The 20512-nt window shown below is 38.0% G+C and overlaps 1 protein-coding gene across 2 annotated transcripts in view; it reads left to right on the top strand.

Moving 5' to 3' along the window:
* Positions 1 to 20512, top strand: part of LOC137623290 (prostatic acid phosphatase-like) — a 106782-nt gene that overhangs the window by 66610 nt on the left and 19660 nt on the right. The window contains exon 8 of one of the 2 annotated variants that reach the window (XM_068354069.1): positions 8258 to 8703. The exons of the other annotated variant lie outside the window; for it this stretch is intronic. Within the exon in view, the coding sequence (XP_068210170.1) occupies positions 8258 to 8376 (119 nt within the window). The 3' untranslated portion in view covers positions 8377 to 8703. Of the gene's footprint in view, positions 1 to 8257; positions 8704 to 20512 lie in introns of those variants that run through there. 2 annotated transcript variants of the gene reach the window in all.

Below are 20512 nucleotides of genomic sequence, written 5' to 3'. Positions count from 1 at the left end.
AACTTATCAGGGAGATTTCTGCAGCTTTAGCTCAGAAAGCTACTCAGGATCTTGTCTCCAAGACTGCTAGAAAGGCTCTTCCTCCCTCTTTTACCAGCCGCAAGCCTAAGGAGATACTTTTCCCAAGTTTTCCCAGCCCTTTCGAGGGAGATTTTCTAGCAGGGGTAGTTCCAGACCTGATGCTAGAAGGAGTAAGAGAAGAGTTTTCAGAGCAGGGCGAAGCAGAGTCTTGACTGCTTTCGCCTTCAGGCAGTAGGTGCCAGACTATTCAAATTCTGGCAAGCGTGGGAGAAGAGGAGCAGACCAATGGTCTATTCAGATCTTGAAGGAGGGTTACAAGATCCCCTTTCTAGGGAGCCCTCCCCTGGTCTTAGTTCCCGTGGATCTCTCTCCCAGATACAGAGAGGAGGCAAAGAGACAAGCTCTTTCAAACCAAGTGTCTCTTATGTTAGAAAAGGGGGCCATAGAGAAGGTTCAGGATATTCGTTCACCGGGTTTCTACAACCGCCTATTCCTGGTACCCAAGAACTCGGGGGGATGGCGTCCAGTTCTGGACGTGAGTGCGCTGAACAAGTTCATCATCAAAACGAAGTTCACCATGGAAACTTTGAAGTCAGTGCTAGCGGCAGTAAGGAGGGACGACTGGATGGTCTCATTAGACCTTCAGGACGCCTACTTCCACATCCCCATCCATCCGAGCTTCAGACCCTACCTAAGGTTTGTTTTCATGGGAGATGTCTTCCAATTCAGAGCCCTATGCTTCGGCCTTTGCACAGCACCTCAGATCTTTACGAAGCTCATGCTGAATGTAGCAAAGATCTTACATTCAAGGGGCATAAGAGCCTCCCTGTATCTCGACGACTGGCTTCTCAGAGCGCACTCTTACGATCACTGCCTGAAGGATCTTCAGACAACCTTGGACCTTGCGAAAGAACTGGGTCTCCTTGTAAACAAGGAAACGTCTCTCTTGGTTCCATCTCAAGAGATTTTATATTTGGGGATGACGATACGGAGTCAGATTTTTCTGGCTTTTCCGTCTCCCTTAAGGATAGAGCAAGCCAAGTTGAAACCAAGATCGTTTCAAAGCAAGAAAGTTTGTTCAACAAGGAAATGGATGAGTCTGGTTGGAACCCTCTCCTCCTCGGAACAATTCGTCCCACTGGGAAGACTGAATCTTCGTCCTCTCCAGTTCCATCTCAACAGCCATTTGGACAAGGAGAGGGACTTAGAAACGATGTCCATTCCTATCACGAACCCCATCAAAGACTGCCTTCGGTGGTGGGAAGAACCAGACAAGTTCCAGGAAGGTCTCAACTTGTCAATAAAGAGCCCAGACCTTGTGTTATGCTCCGACGCCTCGGACACAGGATGGGGAGCAACCCTAAACAAGTTAGAAGTCTCGGGTCTATGGTCAGAGCCCCGAAAATCCTTGCATATCAACCACAAGGAGTTGTTGGCAGTTCTTTTAGCCCTCAAAAGTTTCAAGGCTTTAGTCACCAACATAGTAGTTCAGGTCAATGCGGACAACACGACAGCATTGGCATACATCTCAAAGCAAGGGGGAACACACTTGATATCACTCTACGAGACGTCAAAGAATCTCCTGGTGTGGGCAAGAGAGAGGAACGTTATACTTCTGACGAGATTCATTCAAGGGGAGAAAAACGTAATGACAGACAGTCTCAGCAGACGGAATCAGATCCTTCCAACAGAGTGGACCCTCAGCCTTCACGTGTGCAAGAGCCTGTGGCGTCTTTTGGGGTCGCCCTTGCATAGACCTTTTCGCAACCTCGAAGACGAAGAGGTTAGAGGCATATTGCTCCCCTGTTCCGGATCCAGAAGCAGTCCACATAGACGCTTTTCTGTTGGACTGGTCCAATCTAGATCTCTACGCCTTCCCACCTTACAAGATCCTGTACAAAGTAGTGGCTCCCTATTGGCCGTCAAGAGAATGGTTCACAGAGGTACTGGAATGGGTGATAGACACCCCAAGAATTCTTCCTCTAAGAGTAGATCTACTCAGACAACCCCACTTGGAAAGATTGCATCAAAATCTCCACGCTCTTCAGCTGACTGCCTACAGACTATCGAAAGACTCGCTAGATCTAGAGGCTTTTCGAAGGAGGCAGCTCAAGCTATTCCAAGAGCAAGAAGGACTTCAACCATCAAAGTCTATCAATATAAGTGGCAGGTTTTCAGAGTGTGTTGTAGAATCAACTCTTTCCTCATCCAGTACCTCTGTAGCTCAAATTGTGGATTTCCTGCTATACAGTACTGTATCTTCGAAGGAAGTGCAATTTCTCCTCCTCTACTATTAAAGGCTATAGGAGTATGTTAGCTACTGTGTTTAGGCATAGAAACCTTGACCTCTCTGGCAATAAGGATCTGCAAGAGCTTCTCAAGTCTTTCGAGACTTCAAAACGACGGAACCAAGATTCTCCAGCCTGGAATCTGGATATTGTTTTGAAGTATCTCATGAGCGACAGGTTTGAGCCGCTGGGTTCAACTTCCTTGAAAGATCTCACTATGAAGACTTTATTTTTGGTCAGTCTTGCGACAGCCAAAAGAGTGAGTGAGATTCATGCGTTTAGCAAAAACGTTGGATTTCGTAATGGTAAAGCTGTCTGTTCCTTACAATTAGGCTTTCTTGCCTAAAACGAACGCCCTTCTCAGCCTTGGCCCAAAGCATTCGAGATTCCAAATCTTACGGATCTGGTTGGAGATGAGGTAGAAAGAGTCTTAGCCCAGTTAGAGCTCTGAGATGTTACTTGGAGAGAACAAAAGACTTACGAGGCAAGTCTGAATCTTTGTGGTGTTCAGTCAAAAAGCCCTCTTTACAGATGTCTAAAAATGCCTTGTCATATTTTGTCAGGCTTTTGATTAAGGAAGCTCATATTCATTGTAATGAATCAGACCTTGGACTTTTAAAGGTCAAGTCTCATGAAGTCAGAGCAGTGGCAACATCGGCAGCATTCAGGCAGAACAGATCTCTACAAAGCATAATGGACACGACCTTCTGGAGGAGGAAATCCGTGTTCGCGTCATATTATTTGAAAGGTGTTCAGACTTGTTATGAGGACTGTTACACTCTGGGTCCATTCGTAGCAGCGAGTGGGTGAAGGTTCCACCACTATGTTCCCATAATCCCAATAACCTTTTCTTCTTTTGGTACTTTTAATTGTTTTTATGGTTGTTTGTGGAGATTGTGTCAGTCTTCCACAATCATTGATTTTGTCAGGTGGTCATGTTTGTTCCATGAGAGCACCCGGAACTGGTTATTGGAGGAGGTTCTGTCGATGATGAGGTTTTGACACTGGTTTGACAGTCCCTTCGAGATCTTCAGCCCCCTGAGAGGATTGCTGGATCTCATAAGGCTAGCAGACATAATGAGGCAGAGTATCATTGAAGTCAGCTTCCTTATCAGGTACGAACCCTAAGTTTTGTTTTAATTAACTCTTAAGTAGAATTCCAGATATGCTAGCTGTCATTAACCCTCCTCCAAAGGTGTTAATCAGCTATATATATATAACTTCCGGGTAAGTCTTGTGTTTAAAAATGATATTTTCATCAATAAAATACATTTTTGAACATACTTACCCAGTAGTTATATATAATTTTAGTCCCACCCTCCTCCCCTCTAGAGACTAGAGGCATGGAATATATGAGGGTTCCTGGAATGGTTCCCAGGCACCTTGCTAGGGTGCAGGGGTGGTACACCTGGCTATCCAACTGGCGGTTGGCGCGAGTTTCGAATTTTCTGCCGTTGAGGTCGGGGTCGTAAGCTATATACTGTATATAACTACTGGGTAAGTATGTTCAAAAAAATTTATTTTATTAATGAAAATATCATATTTTCTGTTTAGTTTGAGGAAAATTAATGATGAGGCAACTACAGAATTACCCCATGGAAGTAGGTCTTTATAATTTATTTGTTGATCTTGAGAAGAAATTTGATATACAGTAGTTGAAAGGTGAGAAAAACAAAAACATAGAAGTAGTGAATACCGGAGAGTAATTGAAATAATGTTGAAGTATCATAATGCTATACTACAGTATTATTATTATTATTATTATTATTATTATTATTACTTGCTAAGCTACAACCCTAGTTGTAAAAGCAGGATGCTAAAAGCCTGAGGGCTCCAAAAGGGAAAATAGCCCAGTGAGGAAAGGAAACAAGGAAAAATAAATTATTTTAAAAACTCTAACATTTAAATGGATATTTCCTATATAAACTATAAAAACTTTAACAAAACAAGAGGAAGAGAAATGAGGTCGAATAATGTGCCCAAGTGTACCCTTAAGCAAGAGAACTTTAACCCATGACAGTGGAAGACCATGGTACAGAGGCTATGGCAGTATCCTAGACTAGAGAACAATGGTTTGATTCTGGAGTGTCCTCCTAGAAGAGCTGCTTACCATAGCTAAAGAGTCTCTTCTACCCTTACCAAGAGGAAAGTAGCCACTGAACAATTTCAGTGCAGAAATTAACTCCTTGGGTGAAGAACTTTTTGGTAATCTCAGTTGTCAGGTGTTTGAGGACAGAGGAGAATCTCTTAAAGAATAGGCCAGACTATTCGGTTTATGTGTAGGCAAAGGGAAAAGAATCATATGCAGAGAGAAGGATCTAATGTAGTACTGTCAGGCCAGTCAAAGTATCCAATATCTCTCTAGCGGTAGTATCTCAACGGGTGGCTGGTGCCCTGGCCAACCTACTACCTACAAAATGGTATATCTAAAACGGTAACTGACAGGCATAAAAGAATTGGTGCTAAAAATTTATGGGATATGGACAAGATGATGATATTCATAACCTTACATTAGAGAAGGGAAAGGAGAGAAATTGATTTAACCTTTAAACTACAAGGAAGTCTCAATGAAAAATCATTGATAATGGTGGGACTGATTATTCAACAAGAAACTCAAAAGAAAATGTCTACACGATATGCAAAAGAAAGAAAAAACACCGTAGATGGGTAATGTTGTTTTGAAGAAAGTTTAAAAGATAGTAAAGGATTAATATGAATATGAACATTATTTACCAGTAGTCTGCATATTTCCTTTCATTTTTTCCATGCTGCATCTACTTTCTTACTTCTAAAATTCTTGATTCACAGACCACACTTACGTTATATTCAGTACACTGAACAGAAATCACCCCCTCACCTTTACCACAATGGTCACAAAGATTTTCTATTCTACACTCTCTTCTTTGCTTGGTTTCCAATCACCATATGCAGTATTTTTTTTTCTTTGTTTCGATTTCAGTTATCTTAAGCTTGGATTTTACATTAATTTTCAGTCTTCTCGTCTTCTCTCTTCTGCTTTTCCACATTTAAAGAATTCCCAAGATTCTAACACCAGATAATCTGCATATAACAGTTACCTGGTCCCCACTTTCCTGCAATCTCTTTTTAGCATCTTCTATTACTGTCATAAACTGCAAAGGGCTCAGTTCTGATCCTTGTTGAACACAAAACAGTCTTCTCATATTCTTCTGATGAACCTCTCTCTGACATTACTCTAGAACTAGTGTAATGTGAAACTTGTGTTTGGGGATAATAAATTCATTTTGAATACAGTAAGTTATTTTGGTACCCTGTCATCATAATGCCATTATAGTTATTTTCTTGTTACTCAGTCTGATCATTTTTGAAGATACAAAATTGTTATATTTTCTCCCTTTACAAGGTACGTTTTCGTAGCGTATCATTATAAAGACTACATCTGTAGTTTATCAGTGTAGCATAAAGTCAAGCTGATAAACAATGTCAATTTAAATTAGATTTTCTAAATCTTTCAGGGCATTTCCAATATTTTTTGTAGCATGCTCAGGTAGGCTTATTCAACACATGGCAGTGCATCCCATTTTTATCATTTTGCCATTACATAAAAGACCTATTATTGGTTTTTCTCAATCGTCTGGTCTTGATTATTCCTTTGTTAGGTTTTCATACATTCTGATAAACTCATGGATGACTGGTTTGATGAATGCTGTTAACATGTCACGTTTTCATCTTCTCAAAGTCCCTTTTAGCAAAGTAAGTTGTTGTATGTCACCCAAAGAATGTAAAGTATTCAGCACTTGAATTTTACTCTTGTTTACTCAACTCATAATGTTTACACGCTCAAATGTTAATGTTAGAAGTACAAGTTTCTTAGCTTATCCAGTCATTAGATTTTTGTTCCATAGTAATTCCTTGGGGAATACGTAGGTTTTATATGTAACTAATAACAAACCCACTGGCTCTGCTCTTGGTGAGAGTATCTTAGGCTGTGCACTTTGGTTCAGTATCCCCTAAATATGAACATGTGTTCCATGGGTGGGTTCTGAAGTAAAAATGTTCTCAAGGCCAATATAACTAACTTGAGACATCCAGATTATAACACTCGACCCTCTAATCTCCATTGTTTTAAATCACTTAGTTTTTAGAACACTAGTAAGCTATTCTACATGATAAATATTACAGCTAATTTTGCTTAAAAAATACAATTAAAAGAAGATAAAAGTTTTTATTTATTGCATGCGTGTTCTTTTCTTTGAAAGTTCATAAGTCAAATGTTCTTATCTTGGGAATTTAATGAGGCTCTTGATGTGCACACTGCATGTGTTTTTAGATGATGGTTATGACAATAAGGCTTTTGGACCATCAGTTCTAGTAGAAGATGGTTGTTTAGTTCAAGATGTTAGGGACAGCAGCTCCTCGAGACTTAAGAGGGAGAAATTGTAAAGGTCTGTGATAGTAGGTCATCATTTTGCCAGATCTGTTCCAGGTGGAAGTTTCCTCTAAATTTCCTTTCGGAGCTACTCCTGTTTCAGCCAGTGTATGGTATCACAATAAAAAATTTAGAAGCATCAGGTCAGAAGGCACCTAAGTGCTCATCTCTTATTTGAAGGCACACTTATTTACACTAAAATGGGCAATCATTTGATATTTTCACCATTTAACTCTAAATTTGAATTGGCTTGAAGATATATGCCATTGCAGAATTTTTGCATACTTTAATTACTTTGGGTAATTTGAATTTTTTTTTTTTTATTAGTCAGGTATCATGTATACACAAGAGTATCATATATTTCTGTGTATAAGAAGACCTTTAAGTCGTAAAATTCACTGCTAGATATTAGGAGTCGTCTCATACTAAACTACCATTCTAAAAATCAAACCTTGAAATCTAAGTAATGTTTATAAGTAGGCTTGCCTCAACCTCGGTGCGATAACCATTGACATACTGTACATGAAAAGATTCACATTTTGAAATGAACTGATAATATAGTATACAGTAAACATGTTTACCTAATATGTTTTTGGTAAATCATGATAATATATAGCCTATTCAAGGAATAATTACATATGAGTGAAATTTAGTTTTACCTATGCAAATTCAGGTGAGAAAAGGCAAACATTGTCTGGTGATTTTATCGTTGGCTGATTCCAAGCTACGCTATAGAGGAAATGTGCACCTGAATAATAGTGTAGTGTTCTTAATATGATTTCCAAACTTCCTCGAAAAACTTATAATTACTGTGATATTACAGAAGTACCAATATGTCCTAGGTTACCACAGCTTTCATACAGTTTACTCAAATCTATTACTTGTAACCTGAATGTGCAAATGCGTTCATATGTTTTTTTCGTTCGTTTATTGTGATTAGCGATGAAACAAAAACGAAAGTGGTTTCCCTTTTAAGCAAACTGTGTAGGAAAAGTTCATAGAATATGGTTTGTTATTTCATTTATTTTGAGTTTCAAAGAATACAGTACAGTAAGTAAAACAACATTTATAGTAACATCTCTACATAACCATTATTTAATAAGATATGTTGTAAAAGCTGCTTATACACCTATGGCTCTATAATATATCAGTTGTCTTGTAATATAGATACAAGATAAATTCATTAAAACTCACCCTAATGTTTTACCTTGTTTTATCTAAAGGTCATCTTATACATGAAAAAATATACGGTATTCGGTAATGGTTTAAATGTTCAAAATTCAAGATTTAATAGTAAAATTTTATATAGTACTTATAGTGTAACTACATTATATTTAAGCTTGTGAACTATTCATCTTCATGCGAGGTTGTACTAAGTTGAATTGTATTCTGAACATAGGATCTGAAAGAAAGGGTACATGAAATTTGCAGACCTATAATTTAAACATAGGTACCATTAAGAAACTAAATAGCTTAAAGAACTTTGTACAGTATCAAGGAAAATCATGTACTAATTCATAACGGCAACTCTTCTCTACAGTGCTGACCGTTGCCCTCATCTTCGCATCGCTATTCTTAGGATTATGCATATACAACGTCATCCAGTGGAGACAACGAACAAACTTCAAATACCAGTCAATCCCTACTCACTCGCCATGATATTTTATGAAGCCTTCATCTATTTTTAGATACTTAGCAAATAAAATTAGATATGGTGTTTTAAAGCTTGTATACTGGAAAGAGTTATATTTTTAAGTAACGTTTTTTTAAGGAGAAACCTGATCTGGTTTTGAGGGTTTTGTAAAACTTCAATTTGTGATGTATTTTTACCAAATGTGATGAGAATCACACTATTATTTTAAAGAATTTTGTCCTTGACTTGATGGCAGATTTAATGGCTCTTGCCAATGACCCAGGAGGTTTTAGTTAGTTTTTAGCCTAAAGTCTGCCACTGGTAGAGTTGTGGAATGTATATATATACAGTACATACACTATATATATATATATATATATATATATATGTATATATATATATATATATATATATATATATATATACAGTATAATATATATATATATATATATATATATATATATATATATATATATATATATATATATATATATATATATATATACTATGTATATACAGTATACATATATATATATATATATATATATATATATATATATATATATATATATATATATATATATATATATGTATATACAGTATATATACATACATACATATGTGGAAGGTATTGAAGTTTTTTACAAGGGGCATACATGTTGTCATGTAAATTTGAGATACAGTATATGAATTTCGAGTCATATTTACAAGAGTCATTGGAAAATGGAATTCACTTGGGGGAAATATCTTAATTCCCTTTAGTATCTTCCTGCAGAACTCACTTTAGTTTATGTTCTGCCATTTGAATGGAAATTAATGGTGTTCAAAGTACTGAAAATTTAAATATTTGAATTAGGTATAGGAGCTCTCATGTCTTATGAGATGGATATTTAACATAGGTTATAAGATTTTAATGAGTTCTCATCATGTAGTCAGTTTCTCATTATGATGTAAGTAATTGGAAAAAGATTCAACTTCAAAGTCAATAGTCAATACTAGTTTAGTTCATGGCTTTGGTTAGCTATGTCGTTAAACTCAGGTTGAATGATAATTTGTTAGTGGTAACAGATTGACTTTTGATTGATTGCTGATTGTCCATTAAATTTTTGGCCATTAATTTTTAAAAACAATAAATGTCACTATTGCTCCCGTAATTAAATCAATTACAATCTTTTAAAAAGATTAAAGAAAAGAAAAAAGAAAAACTTTATAATAAAACTGGTCAATTTGTGAAGTTGATGGATGAAGTAGGGTTGTGAATTTTTAAGAAGACCTTCTCTTTAAGTTCTCCTGTAAGCATTAAAGGTCACCTAATTAAGGGTTCTATAAAGTGCCTGCAGTTCCTGTGATTTTGTGACCACCTAAAATTCATATTTTAGTACCCCAAGTACTTTCTGTTTATGAGAAATGTTAGTATTTTTATAGGTTTATTAAAAGTTTACACATTTAGACAAAGGGCATTTCTTTGTTGTGGATGTTGGTTCAATAGGAGAGTGAAGTGTGGCTGTATGAACCCTATATTTAAGCCGTTCAATGCTCAGTTGCAGAAATTCCATGCATATCAAAGTTTGGATAGATGCATAGTTAGGGGGGCATCAGAATATCATGACTATAGAGCATTGTATTTGCTGCAGATATTATCGATACTAAATATTGCAAGTTATAAACTGAAAGGAAAATTTATAATGTTTTGTTATGCAAAATTATTGTAAAGGTAATGATTCTAGATTAAACCAAATTGCAGAGATACTGTAGATTTTACATTTTGTTGACCTGGTTAGGTTAAAGATTTTTGTTGTCTTCAACATTCAAGTTTATCTTATTGTAGTTTTCATGAACGCTTGATGTGATGGATAAAGTCTAATTAGTTTTATAAGAACAAACCCTTTGGCCAGCTCCATGAGAACTAGGATATATTAGGATTTGGCCTTTGGATGTATTTTTATATAATTTGTAAGTTACCTTGGAAGAAAAGGCATAAGTCTTGTACTAATCTATTTAACTTTGGTTTTATGTTTGGTGAGATAAAAAGAAATTTATATAAAGTTTAGTTATATTTTATTAAAAATAGTGGTGTGTCATAAAGTTTTCCAAAACTTTTATATTAAGGATTGGTGTTTTTAAGAACCATTACTTGGCCATAATTATATATTGACTGATGTTTTATTGATTTTTATATTTAGATATAGATGTTTGAATTTAATATATTTGTTACAAGAAATCTGTACTTTTAGTACCAAATTTTTAGTATCTATACTCTTTCTCCATAAGACTAACCCCTCCTGTGAAGGTCCTCTACAATTCACCACATGTTTCCTTGTAGAAGATTGGGTATGAAATGTTTCCTGTATTGAATATCTTATCACTGTCTATATTGGTATCTTACAGATTATAACATATATATGGTTGTTAAAAAATATGATTCCAAGTAATGAATAATAACTTCCTATAATATAGTGTACTTGACCAGCTTTACAGTTTTCCTCAACGTTCTTGATCATCTTGGATCCAAGGTTAGTTGTCATGACAGTTCCTAGTATTATAATCTAAAAAGGTCCTGCCTATTTACAGGTCAACTGAATTCAGATTACTGTATTCAAGATGTTTGTTAGATTTCATTGTTGGTTGTGCCTTGTCCTATCCAGGTATTTGATAAGCTCTCAATTATTTCTATGAACTTCCCCTTATCTTCATATTGCTTTGTTTTCTGAGTTGACTTATATCAAGGGTACCCTTAAAAGAAAATCCTGTTTTCTTCAATTCAAGAGGATTACACCTCTTTCCCAGCAATCCGCCATCTGGCGACTAATGATCATCACACCACCATGTAACTAGTTATCACCCGCCTTGTCTTCAATTTCCTTTTGTCGATTGTTAAGGAGTTATGAGTGATCATGAGCCTCCTTTTCTTTGTCTCGTACTTACTGTTCTATTTAGTCTCATTGTTTAGTAAGATGACTTATCGTCAACAGTTTTTGTGATGTGGATCATAATCATAAATTATCAGCCTAAGTGAAGGAAATTTTTCTCAGTCAGTTCCCATTTAGTGTTGAAACCTCTCTTAAAGTGATCTAAAAACTTTCTATTGTCTAACTTACTCTTTAAAAGTTAATTCTCTTTAATGCATTGCAAGTGTAAACTAAAGAAATTTTCTAGATACAGGAGAATAAATGGGGAATTTACCTCTAATATCACCCCTGTAGTGGTTATAATAGAGGAATTTTGAATCTTTATCATCTTGAATTTGCTTAGATATTCAGTCAAAGTCAGTAGATTGTTTATTTCTAGCTTACCGCAATAAATTCTGTTCAGTTAGTTCAACTTATTGTGCATTATTGTGCGTTTTTATTGAATATCCACTTTTTTTTTGCAATGAATATTCCTTGCTGATACATTGAAAACTTGGGAACAGATTCAAAGTCCGAACTTAAAAGGAAACTATCTTTACGTTCAGAGTAAGATACGCAGAGTTGTCTACTTGATTATAATGAGGATGAAATTGGAAATGCCACCCCAGCCAGTAACTAACCCTAAGCTGTTAAGAAGCCCTCAACCTTCAACAAGTTTTCATGTTTTGGTAGAATTGAGCTCCATAAGCTCTTGACCTCTTAACATTGTACTTGTAAGAAGTTCAGTAAATTTTTGGGCTAAAAACAGAAATTTTATCATGACATGCCCACTTTCAAATCCAAGCATAAATCCTCAAGTTTTGAATAATGGTTTTAGTGTACCTGTATGTGGGGTTCAGATGGTGCGCAATTCATAAAGAATAGAGATCCTCTATTGTAGCCTTGCCACCTGGTACTACTTATTCATCTACCACTGAACCCTTGCAGATATGGAAACCAATCGACTCCTATGGACCGTTGGTTTAGCAAGGTAGTCGGGTAGTCTGGATCCTAATATTCCTACAATTGCTAAAGTAGGCGCTGATAAACAACCACTTAGTTTCTTATATTTGAATTATTGATGGGTTGTACTATATCTTGGAAGTCCAAATGTTCGCATTAAAGTACAGTAAACAAGTGGGAAGGGTAGTGTTAGTGTTAGGCAGAATTTTTCATGATCTTGTTTTTTTTTTTTTTGCTATGAATAAATAAACAAGGTGATTACAAATTATTCTGGGAAGTTGCTTGAATGTGCATCACTAGCTTACGAAAATTAATTCTTTTAAGAAAAATTAACTTTTAATGAATATCCAGGGTTTTGTGATAATTTAGATAGGCAAAATTTTGTTCAAGTAATAATGATGTACAGTAATTAACATTTCATCAAATTTTGCCATTTGGCTAAATAAAATTAGGATGAGATGTAGAATGTTTGGATAATTATTCTGTGTTTTTACATTGGAGAATGTGAGATGAAAGTTCTTACTGTGACAAATACTTAACATATTCACAGTGCTTCTACCAAACTGGTACAACTAATTTTATAACTAAATTCTCCAGACAGTGTTTATATTTCCTTTCCCTTACCTATTGCTAATCTATATACTGCACTTTATCCGACACCATATATTTCAAATAGGAAAAACCTAAACTTAAAGCTAATTAACTTTCCAATTAAACCCTCTTGTGATCCCAGCCGTAACAAAATTGCTATCAGGCTCATGACTTGCAAACTTTTTTATAGAGAGTAATGATGTGTCAACCGAAAGTTTAATGAGTATTTATTCTAAGACTTGAATTTGTTACCTATCTCTTTTACTGACGCACCTCCATCAGAGTGTGGTAGTCATCAATATGAACATCAGGGGATTTTCATTGAAATAAAGTAAATTTTAATGATAAAATATATTTATAAACTCACCTGATGTTTGTATGCAGGTCTACCCACCTCCCCACTAACTAATTAGTGCAACAAGATAGGGTATTAGTTTCGACTTCAAGAATAAAGACAAGGCAGGTGATGGCTAGCTACACCAGGGTGGTGGCCATTTGTGGGCAGGTGTAGTCTTCTCAAAGGGAAGAAAAGATTTTTTTTATGGGTAATGTTGATATTAGTAATTTTTGAAAACAAAGTATATGAGCATCAGGTGAATATAGAGATAACAAATTTCATAATTAAAATTCTCTATTATTTTTGTACAGTCTGATATAAAGTTTTTGAGTTTTTGAAAGACTTGTGTTGCCTTGGAGATTGAATTAGTCCAGCAAAATTGAAAGAAAATTTGTATTAAAGTTGTGCCATCTGTGTATTGAGAATTTTTAGTGGTTTCATTTGTTTTACATAGAATTTTAATTGTTTGTAGAGTCTTAGCAATATGTGAATTTGTCTGACAGGCTTGGAACTCTGGTGGGTTGTAATATTCAAGTGATTATGTATTTGCGCATCAGTCAGTTGTGTTAACTGTAACATTGGCCATTGTTAAAATTTTGAATTATCATTACAATTGATGCCTGAGTTTGTAGATAAAAGTACTATTTTTATTTAGCAATAATTTGTTTCACTCGAGTAATTTTAGGATTTACAAAATAGTAAAGCACTCTCCTATAATGATTAGAGTTGATTAACTAGTTAACATTACTGTACATTTACTTTTAAATTAGTCTTCATGAGTGATGTCCATTTACTAGAAAGTCATTTTAGTTATTAAAAGAATATATCCAACATTAAAAGGTGAATTGTGATAAAAGTAAATTAATTCTTTTACTGTCACAGGGGTTATAAACTTTTTTTTATAATGTGGAATATTACTTGTTGTTATGGGCAATGACAATGTAAAAATTGCCATTGCTTGAGGTCAGTACATTTAGTTTACTGTTCAGTGTTGTGCAAGTAATTATATGTGTAATTGAATACTTGATATTTGGGTACTTGTTTTCTGCTAAAGGAAGATATGGTTAATTATAAGTTGTATGAAATGTACCAAAGAACATTTTTCACCACTGCTATTGAAGTAAACTGTTATAATTAAATTCAAGTTGACTCTGGAGGCATCTAACATACTTTAAGGTCTTCATTGGTGTTTTATAGTGTATTTTATGGAATATTCTTCTGATGCATTAGAACTTTTATTATAGTATTAAGATTTTCTGCTCACATCAGTTTCTTTGTTGCCATGAATTACCAATTAATTTAGTTTCCAGTTGTTTACTCAAGTGTCATTGATCCCAATTGCCTTATCTTTTGTTGGTGTTAGTTGCCTCCTGCTTCAGGCCCATTGATTTATATATTTTGAGATTATCATTCAGGTTATAGAATCCCTTGATTGTTTTAGTCATTATGTTAACTTGATTCGTTTTAGGCAATTTTATGAGGGAATGTCAGAAACTGTATTGATGCTCAGTCTTGTGAGGTTTTTATCTTAGAATTAAAGAAAAATAGTGTTAAAAGTTAAAATAAGGATTTTAAGGTTTGTGACTAGATTAGATATAATAAATAGGTTATACTTGTGAAAAAATTTGTTAGAAATGTTTCTGACTTTTTTCAGCTCAAAAGTAATTGCTTAGGCATTTTTTTTTGTTTGTTTTTGTTAAGTGTCAGATGCAAATAAAATGAGTTTGGTGAAAGGAGAAAAATTATGGGAAAAAATATTTATTTCTGCTTATAAAGGAACATGTATCGTATTTTTCAGAAATACAATAAGATGGCAAGGCTTGCTGTACAGCATATGTAATTTTGGACAATGATTACTAAGTCCGTACTTAGTGACGGGACTTAAAAGGGTTTAGCAAGACACTGAATGTTTGTGATATGCCATGTTTTAGTGCTATCCATACTTTTCAATTTTTAAGATGCCAAAATTGAATACTGTACTTAAATTAGTATGTCTATATACATATATTTGCTTTAAACCATACAACCCCCTTTATGGAGTTGAATTGAGCCTGAGATGGAAAGTTATATTTGTTCGTAAATTTAGTTCTAGTTATATTCCTCTCATATGTAGCACTCAGGCATCATATATTCAGTTAATTGGTTAGTAACTTATGATTATCCTGTCTTCTCTTAGAAATTGTGCTGAACCTGTTTCTAATAGAAAATTTTATCTTGAAGGTATAAAACGTTTTATATTGAATTTTGAACTATACAAAATATAATTAATACAAATCCTTTGGACTTATTTTGAAAAAAAATAAAAATTTTCAAATTGAGCTAATATATGGATAAATGAGGAGCAATGCAAAGACAAATATTAGATTAAAAACAGTTTTAGATACCAACACAGTTGGTATCAAATGACTTCAGGTTAGCAGTGCTAAATGCTGATTGAAAATAATTAAAAAGAAAAGAAAATATTACTGTTTGCTATGATAGAGAAAAATGGTTCATGTTCATAAATGGTTGTTTTTTTTACTGTAAAAAAAAAGTGGTTAAAATTTGTAGATGCAATATTCTGTTCAGTAAAGTCACTTATTTCAATGGATATTTTTTAATGATCCAGGTTAACTTGTATTTACCATGTAACATTTTAGTTCCATATTTTCTAAGGCTGTCTAATTAAAAAAAAAAGAGGGGGGGGGGGAAAGTTACTTTCAACAAGTGCTGTAGGTTTTTATTTTAGAGAGTTGACGGATTGTGTAGCAGATTTAATGAGTGACTTGTGGAAGTGCTGTTCACTGTACAGTGTATGGTTCATGCCTTTTATAATTATTAGGTGTTATTTATCAGAATAATGTACAGCTGTGCTGTAATAATGTGTTCTGTAATATTCAGTTTTTGTTGCTTGCTCATTGTGAGAAAAGAATATTGCTCATTTTTGGTATACACTACAGTAGTTCTGTTACATGAATATAAATTTGGTAACAGAGTTGGTATTTTTGTGTTCAAAAACCTATGAAGGCATTAAGTTCTCACATATGTTGTTATCATGGGAATGGAAACACAAATCAAAAAGCTAGTGTGTGGAATTATTCAGTACTGTGATCTGTTGAAGTTTTAGAACTACTGTATATTAGAACATCAAAAAGATTTTAAAATGTCTTATTTCTGTGACATATTTGGTCGAGTGCTAATTTGTTAAATTTTTGACATCAGATGAGTTACAATGATAGTTAATAATTAAGGGTAACAGATTTTGTCCTGATCGTAAGCATGCTGATGACACTTCTGAAAATTCAACTCATTTGCTTTATGGTATGTGTGTGATATATTTCATATTCTAGGATTTGTGGTAATTGTAAGTATACTATGGAGTTTCTATCTCTATCTTTATTTAAGCCATACTGTACACTGATGTTTGTGCATGTGTTCATAAGAGGATGTCATGACTCAAGTAAGACAATAATTAACGAAACTGGTGTTGAATGAAAAAAATTCCATCTTCATATTGAACCTCTTGAGGTTTTTTGCCATAAGACCTAATCTTTAATTTTCAATAACTTGGTTAATCATTCAAAGGAATATGTTTATGTTACATGAGTAATTACAATTGCAAATGTCAATATGTGTTGTCGACTTTTACAATGTGTCTCACAGTACATTGAGTACAGTCACATTTATATCTATCAAGAGGGTTGTAGGTTCACTTTATTGTATTTTAATTTTTCAGTGATCAAGGTCATGACTGACTTTTCTCAATTTGTGAAAATTATGAATACCAGGAATATAGAACATATTTTTATAGTCTTTAAATTTTAACTACAATGAAGTTTTTAAGGCTGGAACTTTTTAAATTGTTTGCTTATTTTTAGTATAATTCAAAGACATTGTAATCCTAATTTCAACAATTAATTTAGTAAAAACTGCCTAATTGGAGTTGTTGATTTTATTATCCAAGTACAGTAGTTTTGTTTTAATTAAGTCTATATTAGCTTTAAAGGTAGCAAATATTTTAGGCTTCAGTATGTAAATTTAGTGACTTCATATAATAAATCTTTATATTCTACAGGATTAGTTTGCCTACTTTGACACTAAAAGTAAGCTGGCGAAGTTACTCTACCTGACAGTAGATTTAAAATAAAGACAGTAGTAGGTGTTTCAGTGCAGTCCAAAAAGAATTTGTGATTAATTATAATGTCCATCAATGATTGGCGCTGAACTTTTAGCTGTTTACCAAAGACATGGAAGAAGCTACAGTACAATAGAGTATGGAAGAATTAGGTTTCTGGTTGCTGCTGTATGGAAATAACCAAGTATTAGTAGCAGTTTTTGAGGAAGAGGTCTTGAAAATTTTTAAAATGTCAAAGGGTAAATAGAAATGGTGGAATAAAAAGGTGCTAAGCCTATGATTAGAAAGAAAGTACATTTATTAAAGTGGCTTGTTACCAATTTTAGCAAAGATGCTCGAGATGAGGTCTGTACACTGTACCAAATAGAAAGTCACTAGAGGTTATCTGGATTACTAAACTTCTGAAAAAGAGATTGTTCCAACACGGAGTATTTACCTCGAACTACTTTCTTTGGAGTATCTGGGATCTCCTCTCAACCGACCAGAATTTTGTGTAATTTACCCTACTCCCGTTTTTTATGCCGGGTAACCTTTGGCGGAGTGATACGCGCCAGGTCTCGATCTCCTGTAAGTTTTCTGGTCGCGTCTCGATAACATCTCGACGTGCTCTCCTTATCCAGTGCGACCCTTTGTGTCTCACGCGGTCCCCACATAGTCCCATTGTGCTCTTTCCCTACCCTTTCCTACCCTTTCCCTCTGTGTTCCTGTGTCTCGCGGTGCCTTACTAGTGCGTGGTGGAGCATCCCCGTCGTTGTCCCGGGCCTATGGCCGGTAAATCGTGTGGCGCCTTTCTTTCGAAGCCTGAAGTCGACCCGCACTCCTTGTGTTCGTCGTGTAGGGGGCAGCGTATGTACCCCTACAGCCACGTGTCTGGAGTGCGAGTCCTGGAACGAGGTGCAGTGGCTGCGCTACAGCACCAAGAAGAAGAAGGCGTCCAAGAGGTCGCCTAGGAAGCCGAGAGTGTCCTCGCCGCTTGCTTCTCCCGATGCTTCGTCAGATAGAGTTTCTCAGCCGCATGCCCCTGCCCAGGGTAGGGGACGAGGTAAGTCAGTTCCGGGGAAGAGACCCATTGCTCTTCCCCAGGAGTCTGAGATACCTGCTAGTGGGGATGTTTTGTCGGTTCAGGCAAGTGGGGGGCCTGAGGGAGGGACGGGAGTGTGTTCGGAGGACGATCCTATGTGGGGGAAGGCTGCTGCAGCCTCTTCCCCCACTTCTTGGGCCTGTATTTCAGGTACGTCTACAGCCGGGGGAGACGCTGAGAAGGAGGACTCGCCGCCGTCGGATCCCCACGCATGGGCGCTGCCGAGGACGCCCTTCAGGTCGCCCATGAGGCTGGAGGAAGAGTTCGAGGCCTAGTTCCCCAGCAAGAAGTTGCCTCACTCTCCCCCAGCGCCTTCAGCAACGCCCCCTCCCGTCTTCCTACAGCTTTCGTCGCCTACGGATCGACACGTGGAACCACCAGCAACGCGGGACGACTCGGAACCTTCGGTGCGGTCCTACAGGTCTTCGGGGTCCTCGTTCAAGTCATACTCTTACTCCTCGGAGGATGGAGCTCCGAGGGACCAAAGGAGAAGACGAGAGAGGTCCCGTTCCCGTTCCAGATCTCGCCACGCCAGGAGGCACGCTAGATCGCCCAGGAGGAAGTAGAGAAGAAGCCGCTCCCCTAGGGAGGGATGGGTGCGTGTCGCCATCCCGTGCAGCCACCTCCTGGGAGCTTCAGCAGTTCCGGGTACCTCTGGCTGGCTCCAAAGGGCTCGTTCTCCCTCCACAAAGTACGTCCCCTGCAGCAGGTTCGCGCATTGGAAGGAGTCCTCACTTCAGGCCCCAGGAGACAGGCATAAGTCCGCGAAGGTTCCGACTCAATCTGCCCATTGGAGAGAGTCGCCCCTTCGGCCTGGTAGCCGTGTCCCAGCCTCCAAGTCTTCGACAAGCCGGTAGGAACGTGAGAGACATCCAGCAGCCACGAGGAAGCCCGCAGCAGCCTGGTCCCCCATGGGGAGAGACAAGCCCAGGATGGAGGCCACCGTCCCAGCGGCGATGCCCGTCCTCCATCCAGAACCGCCGAGGATGTGCCGCGACAAAAGATGCTGCCTCCACAAGCGGCACCCTCCATCGGGGGTGCCCCTTCTCAGACAGAGGAACATCCGACGGAGGGCCTAGGAGACGGCGCGGAGGGCTCAGCGGCCGAGGTCTCAGCGTACAGGAAGGTTATAGCCCTCATTAGACAGCACCACAGGCTGGATGAGCCGAAGCCCGCCACAGACGAAGACTGGCTCTCGGGCCTCAGCAGATTGGTCGATACCCCCGTGCAGCAGAGGCCCTCACTGGCTCTTCCCCTGGCTAGAGACGTTAGGCTGGGCATGGCGCATATCAACAAGATAGTGGCTAGCCATGCGGACGCCCCCAAGAGTCAGAGCGCCTCCAAGCTCCTCCAGGGTCTCAAGACCCAGAAGCGGTTCTACCTCCCTGAAGGGCACCGTGCAGGTCCCTGTACAGTAGAACCTGCAGTCGCCATCCTAGGTCAGAGGGCCGCAGAAGAGAGCGCGTCCGGCGCCCCAGTTTGCTTCTCCCCGTCGGAGACCTCCATGGTCCTGGTCTACGTCTCGTCGTGGTTAGATTGGTGGGCCTGCACCCTGGTGGGCTTTCAGGCCTCGCACGATCTCTCGGTTCTGGAGAACCAGACATTGCTGAAGGAGCTGATTAGCTCAGGGGGTAAGGCCCTCAAGTTCCTGTCCTACCGGTCCCTCTCACAGGCGGCCAATTGAGTTCTTCGCAAAAGGGACACAGTTCTCAGCAAACTGGTCAGGAGGCTTCCGGACAGGGAAGCGAGGGCCCTTAGGAACTTACCCCTGTAGGGTGAGTCAGTGTTTCCTCTGCAGGCGGTGGAGGAGACGGTAGAGAGGGTCAGGAAACTGAAGGATGCAGGAGAGCCCAGACCCCCTCCAACAAGAAGACCTGCCCATAGAAGACCATCTTCCGACGTCTCACCCTCCCCGCGCCTCACCTAGCTAACCCAGGAGGGACGCCTCGACTGCGGCCTGGCTCCAGTCTTCGCAGCCCCCCAGTCAGCCTTCAGGCCTTCCTATTCGGGCTCCAGGAGAGGGCGTTTAGGCCGCGCCTCTCAAAGGAGGTAGGAAGAGAGGCCCCCTACTCCTGCCGACGCCTCAGGTAGGGGGATGCCTCAAACGATCTTGGCAAGCATGGCGGGACCACGGAGCGGATCCATGGACCGTAGCTGTACTAAAGGAAGGATACAGGCTGCCCTTCCT

This window comes from Palaemon carinicauda, chromosome 30, assembly GCF_036898095.1.
Source record: "Palaemon carinicauda isolate YSFRI2023 chromosome 30, ASM3689809v2, whole genome shotgun sequence".
NCBI lineage: Eukaryota > Metazoa > Arthropoda > Malacostraca > Decapoda > Palaemonidae > Palaemon > Palaemon carinicauda.
Note: the sequence above shows the minus strand (reverse complement) of the source record. Positions and strands in the feature narration are given on the sequence as shown.